The sequence below is a fragment of the Equus asinus genome, chromosome 14, assembly GCF_041296235.1.
Source record: "Equus asinus isolate D_3611 breed Donkey chromosome 14, EquAss-T2T_v2, whole genome shotgun sequence".
Lineage (NCBI taxonomy): Eukaryota > Metazoa > Chordata > Mammalia > Perissodactyla > Equidae > Equus > Equus asinus.
Window position 1 is genome coordinate 47,504,599 of NC_091803.1, and position 18,127 is coordinate 47,522,725.

Consider the following 18,127-nt stretch of genomic DNA (forward strand, 5'->3'; position numbering starts at 1 on the left):
GCCACCCCAAGATTCTACCTTAAAGGAAATATTCAGACAAGTGGGAAAAGCTATGTACAAAGGATGATTTACAACACCAAAACCCTGGAACACCCCAAACATCTCCCCACAGGGCAGTGGTTATTTAAATCATGGTGAATCCACGTGGCATGCCCGACTCACTGGGCCCCTGAGGGTCCCAAACCCGCTCCCGCCCTGGGCAGATGCCTCTCAACACCCATTTCCAGTTGGACTCTTTGCAGAGCGTTAAAGGCAGTTGTGGGAGATGTGAGGCAGTACGAAGCCGTTACGGAAAGTGGTGACAAAGACGAGGTGCCTGGCTCTCTCAGTTTCCCACGCCTCGAGTCCCCAGGTCTTCTGCTCTGCATTTCTAAATGAAGCACTGCTTCCGTCTATAAATTCTTACCACGGGTTTCCACTGGCCTGCTTCTCCAATAATAACCTCTTCTCATCTTCAGAAAATTGTAAGTCCAGTTCAAAAGAATTAGTGTCCAGGTCATGGATATACTGCTCAATGTTGCTGCCCGCCCTCTGCGGCAGAGCTGCGTCCGAGGCAGACAAGGAGTGGGAGGACGATGACGATGACACCTGCATGCAGCCAAACTGGCTCAGGAGATTGTCGTACTGCACAGGGAAGAAGGAAAAGTGAGAACACTGCCTTAATTTTCCCTAGGGTCCAAAGATGCAGACACACTCTAACCTGTCTTACACCCAGCAAGCTCACACCCCAAAGGCCCCAAGGCCTCTGTGGGAGATGAGCTGCAGAGCCCAGCCCAGCTCTGTTTTTCCTGGTCAGTGTGGGCAGCCGATTTCGCCTCTACTGGATGGCTGGCCATTGAACCAAGGCAGGGCTGGATCCTTCCTGGTCTGGGTTCCCCTTCTGATGGGAACATGAAAAGATGTTTGCCCCAGAGAAGGGCTAACCTTCAGTCTTCATGTACAGAAGGGGAGACCTGAGACTTGGAGGCTGCTGACCTCTGCGAGTCCCTGTGTTGCCTGGACTAGAGGAGGGGGTCGGGACACCTGCTGGGAAGAGGAAGGACGGGATGTGCATGGCCCCACAGGATCCACCTCCAAGGCGCAGAGGCTCAGTGGCAGGACCCTGGGAGTTCCGGCACCCTCCTCCTTTGGTCTCTGTGCACTCAAACACTCCTAGGGCCACTGACCAAGCCAGAGAGCCCCCAGCAAAGAGCTGGGGAGGAGTGGCCACCCTGGACAGCCTGCTCCCCATGGCTACAGGCCCCACACTTGAGCCCTGTCATGGCTAACCATGAGGGAAAAGCAAAGATGCCCCCAGCAATAGCCAAGACGAGAGTGCAGCACGTCCTTCCAAGTCCTCTGTTCCTCCAGAAAGGCCCGAGCCACCAACCACAGAGGTTGGCCCCCTTCTGCAGACCCTGCACCCACCCTCCTCACTTGCTGCCCCAAGCGGTCTTGTCCCAACTGCTCACACAGCACCAGCAGCAGCCTCAGCCCCGCCTCACTGGTCCTGGGGAGGAATGACCCCAAGACACTCCCAAAGCCCTTCCATCTAAGGCCTTGTTCTGGTGCATTCTCCACTTCTTCTCTGAGGACACCCCAGGCCGAGGCCACCTCTACACATCATCTCACAGTTTACAGAAGTTTCCACAAGGCCCCGAGGTGTCTCAACAAGCCTGCAAAGACCGTGAGGTGGCTGTTACCATCAACCCATTTCTGAAATGGGGAAACTGAGGCTCAGAACTTGCCCAAGGTCACACTCCAAATTCAGAACCGGTCCTCTGCATCTTTCCAACACAGTGGCTGCCTTGTTCCCATCACAGAGCTGTGGGTTTATAGGCTGTTGGCTTACCACCACAACCACCACTTGCTGGGCGATTCCTGTCCTGTTCCCCAGGGAAAGTTCCAGATGCTCTCTACTCTTCTCCCTTCAGCAGCACCTAGTCCAGGCCCTCCGCACAAAACCCAGGCCAAGAAAGGATATGTGATGGGGGGTAACCCTGGGCTGGAGCAGAGATGCTCACCAACACGTCACAAGGAAACTCCCAACTGTGCTGGTCCAAGACTGAACCTTCTCCAAGGAGCCACACCTGCGTGGCTCACTCAGCATCCCACCATCAGCATTACCACCAGCCACTGGCGGGGGATCAGGAACATGGAAGAGAACTAAGCACCTGCTCCCTTCGTTCTCTGAATAAAGACATGCTACAGCTCCTCGCCCTCAGAGGGAAGCCCCCTTCCTGCTGCAAAGGACCCTGGGCTCTCTTGGAGCCTCTCGGGCGAGACTGTCATGCTCCGTGATACACTGTCAACACCTGCAGGAAGGGAGCGCCCCCTGGAGCAGGTTTTCTCTGTATCTGACACCTTTCCAGGTCAAAGTCTTTTTGAAGGCTCACTAACTGTCCAAACGTGAATCTGGTGTACGGAGCTTTGTCTGAGTACTTTCCAAGCCTTTCAAACTACACAGCTTTCAAAGGTGAGGATGAGCCATTTAACAAAAAGCAAGCTGTTAACACATGAAGCCGGTTTTAAGACAGTAACACGCGAGTACCAAGAAGCCAGAGCTCTCAACACAGCAAATGGGATGAAACAGCAGACAGAAGGCCTGCAAAAGACACTCCAGTGTGCACACACACACAACACACGAAGCCGAGCTCCCCGGGCACTGAGATCCCAGACACCCAGGGCCTACGCAGCTCCTTCAGAGCTCAGCCGACCAAGCAAGCTACTTCCCTGGGACACCCCTGCCAAAGATACTGGAGACCCCGACCCACTCTTGCTGGCCATGACTCAGGAGTAACATCAGAGCTGAGGAGGGCACCCAGGGCCAGGGGAGCGAGTCCTGGGGCTGAATCCTCTCAGTCTGCACCCGTGGCAGCTGCAGACAGCCTTGGCCACTGTGGGGGAAGGAGGTCAGGGGTGAGCACAGATGGCTCTCCACATCTGGCTCCAGTCGCGTCTGCGCACAAAGGATATTTCAGGACAAAAAAGGGAGTGTGTTGCTTACCACAGTAGGTAGGAGACACAGGGAGCTCTTGGTCTCCAAGAGGTGATATCAGTAGTGATTCAACTTAGCTTTGGATGACTTTTAGATAAAATCTAGAATTCCCCAGTCAACTGGAGTGGGACTCTACACGATAATTGGTTAGAATAAGCCACAATGACAGAAATCAAACCTGAAGAATGCACTATCAATGATACTAACAACACTAGAAATCATGTTTAAATATGGGAGTCATGGTGGTGGTGAGGAGGGAGCACCAGAATACCCAGAAGTTGATAACTGAAGGTGGCTGATGGTTACCCGCAGCTCACCGTACTCCTCTGTCCCCTTCCATATGTTTCACATCTTCCATAAGGAAACTTTAAAGAACAAAGGATACTAAAGACCCTACATCTGAGGTCCAGCCGGTGACTGCGGCTTCCGAGAAACCCCAGGGTGCTGCACCCCTCAGGCCTGTGCCACAGTCCCCACTTCTACCAGGCATTAAAAGCCAACAGTGACCAGTGTCCACCCTCAATCCCCTATTTCCAGAAAGTTCAAAGCAGCAGCACCCTGGGCTTTTCTCGGAAAAATCAGAAACATTCCAGAACATCTTTAGACACACTATTATAAAGACACCAGCCAGAAGCAGAAGACAAGCCCACCTGGAGACTTGGCACCCAGGAGCCAAAGGGGACGAGAGGAAGGTGTCGCTCCCACTGGCTCTAGGCTCCTCCCACCCCACATCTGGATCTGGTTTGACCCCTTTGGGTGAAAATTAACTAGAGGAAATGAGAAAAAGGGACTTGCCCACCCCAGAGCCTGGCAATCTGTACTCGGGGCAGACGTGCAGACAGAAGCCTCATTGGCCCATCTAGCTGAGAGACTCAGACTTGGGGCCATTAAGCGTTGTTCAACCACCAACAGATCTATGCTGGCTTCCCCGTTAGCCACTCATCCTACAAACTGGGGTCCCATGGCTTGCGGGCACAAACTCCCCGTGCACAGAGGAATGATTTTCACACAGCCTGACAAGCAGAATTCATTTTTCCCTGGGCTGTTTCCGACAGATGTGAGCCAGCTTACGTTGCCATAGCAGTCTTCATCATCTTCCGACATGGCTGGTAAGTAAGCTGTGAGCTTTGGAGGCGTCTGATGGTGCAGATTCTCCCACGTGATGGACTCAAAGAATGGATGGGCTTTCAGAGGGCCGTATCCTTCCATTTCTTCACAGCCTAATCGCTTTGTGGCATCTAAAACCTTAAAAGTTGAGACAAATCAGTGTCAGGGTTAAAAAGTAATTCTGACAAAAATATTCTTTTTGAGTAGTTCTTTTCAATTCTTAGTATCTCCTGGAAATAGGAAGGGCACCATGGCCTGTCTGCCCAAGCCCACAGGAGGCCAGGGACCACGGAGTCCTCTGGGGCTCCTTCACTTCTCTCGGTCTTTATCCTTTTCCCTCTCACAAGTGACAATGAATCACAACCTCAAAATTTAATGAAGAACAGCAAGTATTCTTTTAAAATGTACACTTAAAAATCCTAAAACAAAAACAAGAAATGAACTATTGATGTTAGTAACAAAGAGAACGAAGAACTCGTCTGGACAGTAAGCTATCACAGATGGAAGTAAAGTGCCCCCTCCTACCAGCGCTTGATCTCAAAGGGTCTCCTCCAGAGCTCGGATGCTCACCCACCCCCACCCCCAGACCCACAGAGGATCAAGAGCACACCACCACTGAGGTAGAATCAACCCTGCTCCCCCAAGATCAGTTAAGTCAAGGTCCAGAGCCAAAGCACCCCAGGGGCAGGGACACAGCAGTTTCTAGAACATAAATGGACATACCTGTCCTGGTAAAACTGTTTACCTTTGCCATATTACCTGGGTTTATCTTTACACCCTTCATGTAGCTGACTCTAAAGGTGATATTCACAGATGTCACTAAGTAGGACTGACAGCCACCTGCCATTGTAACACACCCAGTTGCTCCATCAGGTAACTTAAAACGCTATGTATGTTGATGAGCAAATGCAAAATGATACAGTAATTTCCTGTCTTATTCAGGTGAAGAATCAGTCATTTGGAAATTAAAAAGAGCTTATAATGAGATGAAACAGAAGATACGAGCCCATCTACAATCACCATCACCCCTGAAACACCCTCTGATTAAACGCAAGTGCCTCCAGGAAAGCCCCTCTGACGGCAGTTCCAGAGGGACTCAGACTGTGGATATCAGATCATCTTACCAGAAGAAAATTCAAAATATTTACCAAAAGCTTTTCCACAAGGTCTCTTGCCTTAGGGAAGAATTTTTCAGGAAAGTCATATTCCAATTTAATGATCTTCTGAAATATAAGATATTCGTTTCTGTAAAATAAGAAAAATCATCATTCCAGACAAGGTCACACAAACCTCCCCAGTACAGAGCTGTACTGTAACTTTCCTGGGACGGTGGCCTCCCTCTCTCCCCACAGAGCCACCATGTTCACTAAAGAATCGTCATGCAAGTTCCTCCCCACCTTTGCCCAGCCCCTGGGACTGCCACCTCGCACTTCTCTTGTCAGGCTGCTGCGATGGGCTGCGGGGAGAGAGGGAGCAGTCTCTTACCCGGCTCGGAATGGTGGCAGTCCTGCCACAAGCTGGTATATTATGCATCCAAGAGCCCAAAGGTCTGAACTTTAACGGAGGGGGGAGACAAAGAAGAATGACATTTGTAAAATTTCAGTGACAAGCACAATTCATTTCTATACCATCTGTTCATACTACCCTATTTCAGCTTCCAATCTACTCTTCCTGTTTAGAATCAGGTCAATGTGAAGATGGGAACCTGCTCCGGGCCCTTTAACGGCCTCCCTGGGGACCTGTGTCCAGAGGATGCCACGCACAGCAGGCACCACTGGACCAGGCCATGTGGCCACCCTCACAGCTTTGCCACCTCAAATGGGGGCTACCAACTTCCTCACAGGCCCAATCCAGTCCTGAAGAGGCAGCAGAGTTCACTCCTGACTACAACAGAAAAGCACCTTCTTCCAGTGCTGGGGCTGGGGGTGGTTAGGTGGCCTGAAAGGGCTTGCCCATGTCACTGGCAGGTTGGTAGTGCTAAGAATAAACTCAGATTCTCTCATAACTCACTCAGTGTTTGCCCCCAGGACACAGACACAAGTGCACGTATGCCAAGGAGCCAAATCAGACAATCCATAGGATGTGTACAAAGCAAGCTTTCTCTTTCCCTTCTTGGACTCGCTGTGCAAAGCCCTGCCCCTCCTTTATAAACTTTTTAATTATACAGTTTAAAAGAAACACTGCAGCTCTAAATTGCCCTAAGTCGTTTCCAGAACCAGCTGGCAGGGACCCTGGAGGGGCTGCTCTCCTCGCCCTTGATGTCACCCCCGATCTCACCTTGCTCTCGTTCATTCTCTCTCCTCAGTGCCATCTCAGAGCTCAGACTGAGATCTAATTTGCGTATTTTATTTTCTCTGGAAGGTTTGAATTCTATTCCCAGCTCAGCCCTACGAAACTATCAAGATGCAACCTCGCCCCACAAAGCCAGCTGCTCCCCTACCAAGCCCTAAATGTATGTAGGGTTCATGGGTTGCTGGATACAATCAGTTTCTGGAAGAGGCCACAGCCTGGCATTCTGGAAGATGAAACTGTAGGGCGTGGGTGGAGACAACAGTCCAACCGCAGTGCCAGGGGCCGTGGGCGAAGGCTCTGTCCTTGCAACCCCATCACCAGCACAGCAGCCCTGGAGCAGACAAGGCACTTGATGTGGGTTTAAAATCCAGCAGATCAGAAATCTGAGTCACAACATAGAGATGGAGTGGAGGACATTTAAAAAATAAAAGTATATGGGGGCTGGCCCCGTGGCCGAGTGGTTAAGTTCGCGCACCCCGCTGCAGGCAGCCCAGTGTTTCGTTGGTTCGAATCCTGGGCGCGGACATGGCACTGCTCATCAAGCCCCGCTGAGGCAGCATCCCACATGCCACAACTAGAAGGATCCACAACGAAGAATATACAACTATGTACTGGGGGGCTTTGGGGAGAAAAAGGAAAAAATAAAATCTTTAAAAAAAAAAATAAATAAATGAAAACAATAAAAGTATAGGGGCCGGCCCGGTGGTGCAGCAGTTAAATTCACACGTTCCGCTTCTCGGCGGCCTGGGGTTCGCCGGTTCGGATCCCAGGTGTAGACATGGCACCGCTTGGCAAAAGCCATGCTGTGGTAGGCATCCCATGTATAAAGTAGAGGAAGATGGGCATGGATGTTAGCTCAGGGCCAGTCTTCCTCAACAAAAAGAGGAGGATTGGCAGTAGTTAGCTCAGGGCTAATCTTCCTCAAAAATACAAAAATAAAAGTACATTATACTCTGTATTTCTACACTTGGTTTTCTCCACTGTTCAGTCTAGTTAAAATGGGGAGCTACACAAGCTAACAGAAAAGCACTGGCCATTCAGCGTGGAAGCACCAGAGATGAGGGGCAGCGCTGTGGGCAGGGCTGCCTCTGCTGCTTTCACAGGGTCATCTCCAGGGAGTGGAACTGCCAGGAGACCTGGCTTTTGGGCTAACTTTTTACCTCTGTGAATTATTTGAATGTTTTATTATCAGCAGGCATCTTATCATTTCAATAATACAATAAAAACTAAAGGGGGAAGCCTGTGTAACATTTCTGGAAAGCAGGATGGACCAAAGATTTTTAAAATGCTCGGTTAGATCAAGTCATTCTACTTCTTGAAATCCAAATAGACAACTTGGGGCAGCCCTGGCACTACCCAGCAGACACCCTCTCTCTCCCACCAGACGGGCAGGAGTGCCCTTCCTCCCCACAGCACAGGACACGTGGCACACAGCAAGCATGCCAGATTGTGTCAAATAAATGAAAACCACAGCAATGTCCAACAATCAACAAAGAGTTTGATGAACTACAATAAATTTATACATTGGAAAACCACACAGCTGTTAAAAAGGTCTGCAAATAATTTTAGTGATGTGGAGAAATACTCATTATATAATCACAAGAAGTAGGATCAAAATTGGTTACTCAGTATGACTCCAGTTGTATAAAAATTATGTAAATACAGAGAAACATACAGTAAAAAATAAGAGGAAAGACAGACCAAATCTACCTGTGACTACGGTGGATTGGAGAGTATGAGTGTTTTTTGTTCTTTTATTCTCCATATTTTCTAAGAATTCTTTACACTGAATAGGTATTACTTTTACAATCAGAAAAAAATTCTTAACTGTTTTTAAATAAACATCACATGACTAAAAAATTTAAAAGCATAAAAAGATATATATTGATGTCTCCCTCACAATCCTGTTCAGATAAACACTATTACCCATTTCTTATATATCCTTAGAGAGTTTTAAAGGCATGGACAAGCGGCTCTGGTAGACATTCTCCTGCTTTCACACAGAAGGTAGCCACTCTGAGTCTTGCTTATCTCACTCAGTAGAGCTTGGAGACCCTCCGCCGTCAGTGCTGAGGAGCTGCCTCATCCTACAAGCAAACCCCAAGGTGAGGAAGAGCTAGTTCTTGGGCAGCGATGATGTACACTTCGAGAATCTGGCCAACAGCACACACTACCCGAGGAGGGTTCCTCAGCCTCGGCCCTGAGGACAGCTGGAGCCGGTCATGCCTGCCGTGGGGCCGTGTATGCATTGCAGGATGCTGAGCACTGCCCCTGGCCTCCACCCACTGGATGCCAATAGCACTTTCCCCCTACTCCCGCCAAGCTGTGACACCAAAACTGTGTCCAGACATGGCCAATGTTCCCTGGGGGTCAGAATCGCCCCAGTGGGGAAGCCCTGACCTACAATAGTGTCTATCCCACAATAAGAACTCAAAATCTGTTGATTGAATAAAGGTGAAAAAACAAAACAATGGGGCCGGGCCCGTGGTCCAGTGGTTAAAGTTCCAAGTGCTCCACTTCGGCAGCCCAGGTTCACGGGTTCAGATCCCAAGTGCAGACCTACTCTGCTCATCAGCCATGCTGTGGAGGCATCCCACAGGGACAAAATAGAGGAAGACTGGCACAGATGTTAGCTCAGGACTAATTTTCCTCAAGTTGGGGGCGGGGGGTTTGCAAAAGATGTTAGCTCAGGATGAATCTTCCTCACAAAAAAAAAAACAAAGAGCCCTAAGACTGCAAAGATGCTCAAGTTTACTTTTGCAGAGCACCCCGCCACCCATCATCATGTCCATGCCCTAGCTCTACCCCATAAAAAAGAGATTTCTAAAAGCTATCATGCTCAAAACACAAAGCTGCCATCCCCAGAACCATTCACTCCTCTGCAGCCTCTGGCACAGTCCCTCTATCACTCTTGGAAGGTGGCCCCTTGCAGCCTGCCAGTGCAGGACACTGACCATCTGGCCCTCTGTCAACTCAAGGCAGGGTGCCAGTGGGCCGAGCATCTGACCGGTCCAGGGCAGGAAGAATCCAAGGAAAAGCTTCGACCACAGAACTTGTCACCTTCTAGAACCACTTCCCAAACTCTGAAACCCCAAACTCTACTGCCACCTCTCAGTTCTCCATCTGCCTCATGTGCACCCAAGACAGCTCCCCAGATTCCTCTCTGCTCTTGCCATTGTGCCCCCACCTTCCTCTCCTCCACTGCCCAGCTGCCCTGCCACTGACCCTTCTCCACTCTCCAGACTTCTGTCCCTGCAAACAGAAACCCAGCTGCTGCATCATCTTCATGCATCCCTGCAATTCTAATTTTCACAACTGAGGGGCAGCAAGGCCCTCAACCCTGCAGCTACACCCACACCTGTCCCAGGTCTAAGCACTGGGCAGGTCTAGTTCATGCCGGATGGGCCCCTGCTGGGAAACTGGCCCCATCCCTCCCAGACACACTGCCTTCCAGGAGTCTTCTCACACTGTGCACAGCCTGTTACACTAAACAGCTGACCTGCAGCTGCGCCACTGCCAGGCTTCCCCCTGAGGCAGCACCAAGGATCCCCAGGTTCTGGGACACAGTAGGAAGCCTCAAGAAAATAATACAGACCTATCAGCCACACTTCTACCACTGAATAGCTATTCCTAAAGGAACAAGATCACATCCCAAAGCACAAAGCAAGAACTGCCCCAGAAAGTAGAAGTGTAACAATAAAAGCACACAGGTTATCAGAGGAAGGACGCCTGTTAAAGGCAAACGCTAACTTCTGCCCCAGCAGACTGAACTGTATAAAGGGCACAAAAGTCAAGCTCTTACCTACAAATATCACATGAAAAACAGACTCGCTACTTTAGAGACAAGAGAATTAGGGATCAGATGAAGGCAGGTTACCTTTTACAGGCCGATTTCTCTGTGAGCAGCTCTGGAGAAACATACTGGGCTGTTCCTACAAACGAGTTGGCCCTGGCTGATGAGAAGAGGGAAAAGGGAAAAAGGTCATGCAGAGACACAAAACATTCACAATCGTGGACACTGCACAGTTGACGTTCATCTATCAGGACATCATGGTTTACACGGGTGTAAACTAGAGCTTTTTGTCAGCACAGCACTCGTCACCTGGAATCGGACTGTCCACTCCTGAGACCTGCCTTGTCCAGGGCCCTCCCCTCATACCCCCTTCTAGGCCCTCTCCTCCAAGGGCTGGCTCAAAGGTCACTTGCTCAGTGACGCCTGCCCTGACCACCAGAGCAGCCCCTCCTGACCCCTTCTGCCTCACATCCTCCTGGCACCTCTCACCGACACACCAGAGTCACACTCGCCCAGCATTCTGCCAGCTGGGAGCATCTCAAGGACTGGGGTCTTGTCCATGTTTTTCACTGTTGGACCTGTAGTGCCTAAAACAGCCCTGGACATGCAACAAGCATGCACTGAACATGCGCAGAATGTGGGAAAGGACTGGATCCCTGCAGGCTGCTTGTAGGGCAGGGATACCCTCTCCTTGTAACAGACAGCTCAGGGAGGTTAGGGGCTATAAAGGGAAGAAGACTCTGGTGTCCTGGCCAGGGACCCTCTGCAACATCCTGCCGCCTCTAGCACTGGACTGTGTGATGCAAGGGTCACCAAGTTCAATTACAGAATTGTAGGGTGGGGCGGCAGCAGGACCCTCAGGACCTGCCCATCACTGGAGAGGGAAGGCACCGACACCCGTGTCACCCCAGTGACATCAGAGGTCATGTAGCCCTGATAGATCAGCACGATGGATACAGAGCACGAGCCAGCGTGCTGCCCTGACCCCGCTCCTGAGGCATCTCCCGGGGCGGCCTCCAGCACCATGGACGGCACAGCTGCTCTTGGCCTTTCCTCAAGACCTGAGGATGCAGGATCAGGGATTCTTGTGTGAGAGTCCCACCATCTGAGAGCAAATCACTTCTCTAAAGAGCTTATGAAATGCTGCCTCACCTCCAATGACTCCCTGGTGATGCCCCACATCACTTGCAGCAACCTGCCTCCCATGACCCTCCACTGCCGGCACCACATAACCAGCACTCTGTGATCCGCTCTGAACAGCCGTCAGCAAGGCTCTGGTCCGCTCAAACAGGCCAGTGGAGGAGACTGCCTTTCCCACCAACAGGTCCCAGCATGACCCCATCTCCCACCCTGCCAACCCCAAGCAGACAGGATACATAGCACTGTGGTTTAACATTATTTTGCTCAGAGCAAACAGGCCCCTTTTACCTGACCTGACCCTTCTGCGGATCAAGCTGTCCTTTTCCTCAACATCTTTAATAATCTGCACTAGAAATTATTAGTCTCTAAGGACAAATTTTCCAAACCAACCTGAAACGTGTACACGGTAAAACATTACACCAATAAATACTGCTGAGAGGCCCTTGGACCTTCAGAACCACTCCTGAAATCCAGCAACACTAAAAGCAGGGACAGACCTCATGAAGGCTCGTGCCCATTGGGCTCACTGACAAGTGTCAGCATTCCTCTAGGCAGGGTTCTCAGCTGGGGACAAGTGGGGCCCCCAGGGGACATCCAGCAATGCCTGGAGACATTTCTAGCTGCCACAAGAGGAGCAGGAAAGGACTACTGTCACCTAGTGAGTAGAAGCCAGGGATGCAGCTGACTACCCTGCAGGGCACCAGACGGACCCACAGCCGAAAATTCTCCAGCCCCAAATGTCCCCGGGGGCTCAGCTGAGAACCCCGGGTGGCCTCCATACAGCATCACTGGGACAGCGCTCTCCACAGGCACGAGTACCTGAGCTCCAAAGACAGAGACCTAACCACAGCAGGAGCAGCCAGCTCGGTTCTGGAACATTCTGGAGGAGTGGGAGCTGGCAAAGGGAGGCTGAAAGTCCTTCCTGTGTCTTTCCTTCACAAAATCACCCACCCTGCTACATGTATGCTCCAGTGCAGGGGAAGCATGCTTCTCTTCCTGTGCTGACTGAAGGCCCTGCACTGGGCACCTTGGCTTGGGCCTGACTCAGAAATAACCTGACATCAGGGTTATAGCTCCCTGCAGTAAAACACAATAGACCCATGTTTTGTCTGTCTACAAAATTCTTTAGCGTATACAGCTATAAACAATACAACACCTGAATTAAAATGCAAAAGGAACCAAGGGCCCACAGCCATACCAATTCAACCTGCAATGGTCTGCACTGAGACAGGCCCACTGACTACGGTGACATCCCCACCCGCCACTCCTGGGCCACTCCATAGCCAGAGGAGCTCCCCATGAAGGAGACTTCCTCCAAAGGCAGATGCCCAAGAAGAAAACACAGACAGGGTCAAGTGCTGCCTCTTCCTATTTGTCCCCAGACATGGTCTCTGTCCTCCTCTGTGCCCCAAGGCAGGATCCTGTGTACTGCAGCCCAGGAGCCAGCAGGAGCCCCAAGGGGGAGGCAGGAAAGCAGGAGAGAAATGAGGGCTATTCCTCCCATGCACCCCAATGCTGCACCCGTCTTCCACCACAGTGGGCCCCTCCAGGCCACTCCCGGGTCCCTTCCACCTGCCTCCTGGGGACCAAGGGGCTCGCAGTCCCGCTGCGGGGATCCAGCCCTGTTGCTTCCTCCGCCCCACTCTCTCTCCCTAACTGGTCCCCTCAGTAAGTGATTTTCCTGTAAAGACCTCGGCCGCTTTTGCATCCTGCCAGGACCCTGACTGATACTGCCAAGAACACTGAGGTGATTCACAAGAGGGAAAAAAATAAACCAAGAGCCAAAATCAAATGAAACTATTTAACGGTGCAATGAATCAAAGAAATGAAATTAAAACATGATAGGCTATCAAATCAGCAAAGATAAAAAAAGAAGGAAAATACACAGGGTTGCAAGGATTTGAGGAGACACGCTGCTACTGGTGGAAATATGAAATGGTGTAACTTTTGGGGGGACAATTTTCCAATAAACATTAAAAGCCACAGAGAACAGGCTTGCCCTCTGACCCGGGAAATCCATTTCTGGCACCTGATCCTTAAGGCGGGCCCAGCAGCGGGACGACAAGGTGGATCCACCGGTGGGCTGGGACCCGCACTTGATACTTCACTGCCTATTCAGTGTTTCCACTCTTCACAGTCATCATGTGCTGCTTCTGTGATTTCTATTTTTTTAAATGCTATGATTACAAGTCCCAGAAAAATACTTTTATATGGAAAAATATATATGCGCATAATTAAAGAATGCAGGCTATCAAACAGTACATAGACGTGTTTGTTCTTTTAAATAGCTACATTATGCACAAAACAAAGTCTAAAGGACATACACCCCCCAGTACTGGGCTGGGCTTTAAACTGTGAATCATGATGTCATTGGGACTGTGTTGTTGTTTTAAGCTTTCTGGCCCTGGGTCTGCTTGTCTCCCATGACACCTGCCGCTTCCTCTTCCCCAGGAGCCTGTGCCCACCTTCTTAAAGGCGGGACTCCAAGTCCCTGGCGAAGTATGAAGTCACTGCGTTGGAAAGGAGCTCTCGTTAGTGTAGAGATGAATGACTCCTTTGGAGTGTGGAAAAGAATATGACTGTCCTCGGAATCATTCTAAAGGCATAACCTAAAATATACAGGACTACAAATGATGAAAGTATCAAAATATTAAAGTAATAAATGTGTGATATATCAATATAAGGTTTTCTTTATAAAGGCACTAAATAAAAAGGTCTGACAACTGGTCTAAAAATACTGTAATTCTGAAGTAGTGAAGAGCATAAACCATAATCAAGAATCTGTGACAACTGTAACAGGACATGAAGACATCTGTGATTTCAGCTGATGACACAGACATTTGTTGCCTGTCTTCATAACTGAAAGCAATGTTCGATTTTACTGAAACATTATACTGAAAATAAGTAATTTTCTCCTCTCCAGCTTCATTGATGGCTGACTTCTATCTGCGACACCAGAGTAAGAGCCCCAGAGAGAGTATTAGAACACCACAGTGATAAACTAATTACCTCTACCTAGAAGTTCAGAGATTAGCCAAAGGTCAAACTTCTCCAGCTATTGGAAAACTAGGCCCAGAAGCCACTGCTGGCTAGCACTGCCTCCTCTATGCCACTGACCCACTCAACAGAAGGCCACAAGGTGAGCGTACAGGAGAAGGTCTTGGGCTGGGTTGTTGTCTCCACCCTTAAAATAGTTCAAAGAAACCGATCAGCATCCTGGACTGTGGACCACTCTAGGCACCATACATCTGCAAGTCAGACTCTGGGGTGCCAGTGGGGAAGGAGGGACCTGAAGAAGTGTTCCTGAGGTCAGAGGACACCCACATTCTCTTCAAAGACAAAAGTGCAGACTGCTAGTGTTTTACAGCAAACACACTCAACAAAATGTGCTTACCTCTTGGACAGAAAATGAGCAAATTGAATACAGCAACACATAAAAAGGAGTATGTACCATGATCAAGTGGGATTTATCATGGGAATGCAAGGATGGTTCAACACATAAAATCAATCAATATATTGCATCATGTCATTAGAATAAAGGACAAAAACCATATGATCATCTCAATAGATACAAAAAAAGCACCTAACAAAAATTCAACACTCCTTCACTATAAATATATGTGACAAACCAGGAATAGGAGGGAACTTCCTCAACCTGACAAAGGCATCTACAAAAAAGCCACAACAAACATCACATTTGATGATGAAAGACTTGCAGCTTTCCCCTTAAGATAAGGAACAAGACAAAGATGCCAGCTCTGGCCACTTCTATTCAACATTGCACTGGAGGTTCTAGCCAAGGCAATTAGGCAAGAAAATGAAATAAAAGGCATCCAGATCAGAAAGGAAGAAGTGAAACTATCTTTAATCACAGATGACAGGATCTTGTATACAGAAAGTGCTAAGGAATCCACGAAAAAACTATTACAACGAATGAACAAGTCCAGCCAGGTTGCAGGACACAAAATCAGCATATGGAAATCAACTGTATTTCTATACACTTGCAAAGAACAATCTGAAAATGAAGTCCAGAAAACAATTTCATTTACAATAACCTCAAAAATAAAATAAAATACTTAGTAATAAATTTAACAAAAGAAGTGCAAGCTTATACGCTGAAAACTACAAAAGATTTTTGGAAGAAATTACAAAATATCTAAAGAAATAAAAAGACATCCCATGTTGAAGGATCAGGAGAATTAATACTGTTAAGACAGTGATACTTCCCAAGCTGATCTAAAGAGTCAACACAATCGCCATCCAGATCCCAGCTGGCTTTCACTTAGCACAATGATTTCAATGTTGTAGCATGTATGTATCAGAACTTTATTCCTTTGTAAAGCTGAGTAATATTCCACTGTATGGATGGACCACATTTTGTTTATCCATTATCAGTTGGACACTTGAGTTGTTTCTACCTTTTGGCTATTATGAATAAAGCTGCTATGAACATTCGTGTATAACTTTTTATGTGAACATGTTTTCAATTTTCTTGGATATATACCTAGAAGTATCGAATTGCTGAGTTATAAGACAACTACGTTTAACCTTTTAAGGAACTGTCACACCAAAGTGATTGCACCATTGGACATTCCTACTTGCAGACTATCAGGGTTTCAATTTCTCCACATCCTTGCTAAAACTTATCATCTGCCTTTTTGTTCATAGACATCCCAGTAGGTATGAAGTGGTATCTCACTATGATTTTGATTTGCATTTCCCTAATGACTGCTGAGCATCTTTTCATGTGTTTCTCCCATTTGTTTATCTTCTTGGGAGAAACACCTATTCAGACCCTTTGCCCATTTTTTAATGGTCTTGTTTTTTGTTTTAGTTATGAGTTCTCTATATGTTCTGAATACAAGTCCCTTAACAGATATATGATTTGAAAATATTTTTTCCTATTCAGTGGGCCGTCTTTTCACTTTCTTAATGGTATCACAGCACAAAAGTTTTAAACTTGATATACTCTGATTTATCTATTTTTTCTTCTGTTGCTTGTGCTTTTGGTATATAATAAGAAGCCACTGCTTAACCCAAGATCATGAAGATTTACTCCTATGCTTTCTTCCAAGAATATTATAATTTTAGCTTCTACATTCAGATGTCTGATCTATCCAAGTTAACACCTAAGTTAACTTTTGTGTATAGTGTGAAGTAGGGGTAATAATGTCTTTGATGCATTGGTCATCATTGGAGGATGATGGTGAACCAATTCATGGTTTTCAAAAGTGGCAAATAAAGGGGAAAAAAAGCAAGCAATTATCCTGTTTTTCCTTCATAATTGATAGCACTAGTTAACCAAATAGTTGCTGAGGGGAAGTTTCTGTTTAAAGAAGAATTCCCACTCATCAATGAAAAACTTAGACTATCATCAATCTGCATTCCCTAATGAATAAATGGATCCAGGCCATTGTGGCTATAAAAGGATGGTGACATTACACAGAGAGAGAACTGGATTTATATCCTTCCTAATGAAGAACACATCATCACCAGCCTTTGGTGAGAGAGGATTCAACCTGAATGGGATCAAGCAGCCAGATCGAACTCCCAATCTACAGAAGGTACAGACAGGAGAGAAGCAAGTTACATGATTCCACAGAGACACAATCAGCAAGCTCTGGGAAACCCTATAAGACAAACGACCCGGTTTCTTTAACAGACAGCAAGAGATAAAACAAACAAGGAAGGGAAGCTATAGGTTAAAACAAATTAGCTAAGTTCAACATGGGAACTTTATTTGAATCTTGATTCAAGTAAACAACCAAAAAATTATGATGTGGAATTATGATGATTAGAAATTTAACAATGACTAAACATTGACATATTAAGAAATTATTCTCAATTTTTTTGTATAAAAATTGTATAGTATGATAGTTACATTTTTTAAAAGAAGCTTTATATTTTAATGATAAATACTAAAATTATTTACAGGGAAAACAAATCGATGATGGTGGGAATCAGGTCACATTTTTTATGGTCTGAATTTTTACAAAAAGCAGGTACTCTGTGTTTAAAAAAAAACAAAAACAACACACTCTATGCATCATAGCTATGACTAAACAAGTACCAATATTGAAAGGATCAGAATAAACCGTTTCTTGATGGGTAAGAGTTGTGTTGATGGTGTTAAGTATAGGGACTTGACTCTATCATGGGGGGGAGGGGGTCCTGCCCGCGCTAGAATGGTGGTAAGACAGAGGCGCTGTGAGAGGGTCTCAAATCCACAGCACACTGGGAGAGGGTCTGGATGACGACCATCTATAAAGGGGCCATGCAAAGGTGCGGCTGGAGTGACAGAGTGATTTCTGAAGCCTCCCCACTCCATTCCCTCTCCAGCCATCTGCCACCCCTCCCCTCCTATTTGGTGAGTGGAGCCTCCACACCAGAAAGGCCAGCACAACTCAGGACACAGGTTTCCAGACACAAACTCTAAGTCTGAACCTCTGGGGCACCCCAAGCTCCCCAAGCCTCTTGTAAAGAGGGCAAAGGCCAGGGACACAGCCACAGACAGGGGCTACTCCATGTGATTAAGCTGCCCTCCCCTGGATCTATCTGTGGGACCCCTGGGCAAGGCTAGAAGTCACAAGTCCTCTGTGCCAGCACAGAAAGTCCTTGTCAATCCCACATGCCTTCAACAGCTGCCCTATTGTCTCCCACCTCGGTCCCTCACAGACACAGGGGCCACTCCAACCCAACACACAGCAGTAAGAGAGAGATACGGGCTCACCCCTTCCAGGATCGACCCACTGGGACAGAAGTCTGTGAGGACAGACAGCCTGTCACTTGCTAGGAGGAGGGTGAAATATGCTCACTGA

The 18,127-nt window shown here is 47.9% G+C and overlaps 1 protein-coding gene across 11 annotated transcripts in view; it reads right to left on the reverse strand.

Annotated features, from left to right (window-relative positions):
• PDPK1 (3-phosphoinositide dependent protein kinase 1) overlaps positions 1–18,127 on the reverse strand; it is a 74,253-nt gene that overhangs the window by 16,533 nt on the left and 39,593 nt on the right. For all 11 annotated transcript variants that reach the window (XM_044747284.2, XM_070485167.1, XM_044747285.2 and 8 more), the window contains 5 exons: positions 10,254–10,329; positions 5,570–5,638; positions 5,233–5,329; positions 4,049–4,222; positions 407–624 (listed from right to left, as the gene is read on the reverse strand). In XM_044747284.2, coding sequence (XP_044603219.1) covers positions 407–624; positions 4,049–4,222; positions 5,233–5,329; positions 5,570–5,638; positions 10,254–10,329 — 634 coding nt within the window. The remainder of the gene's footprint in view (positions 1–406; positions 625–4,048; positions 4,223–5,232; positions 5,330–5,569; positions 5,639–10,253; positions 10,330–18,127) is intronic.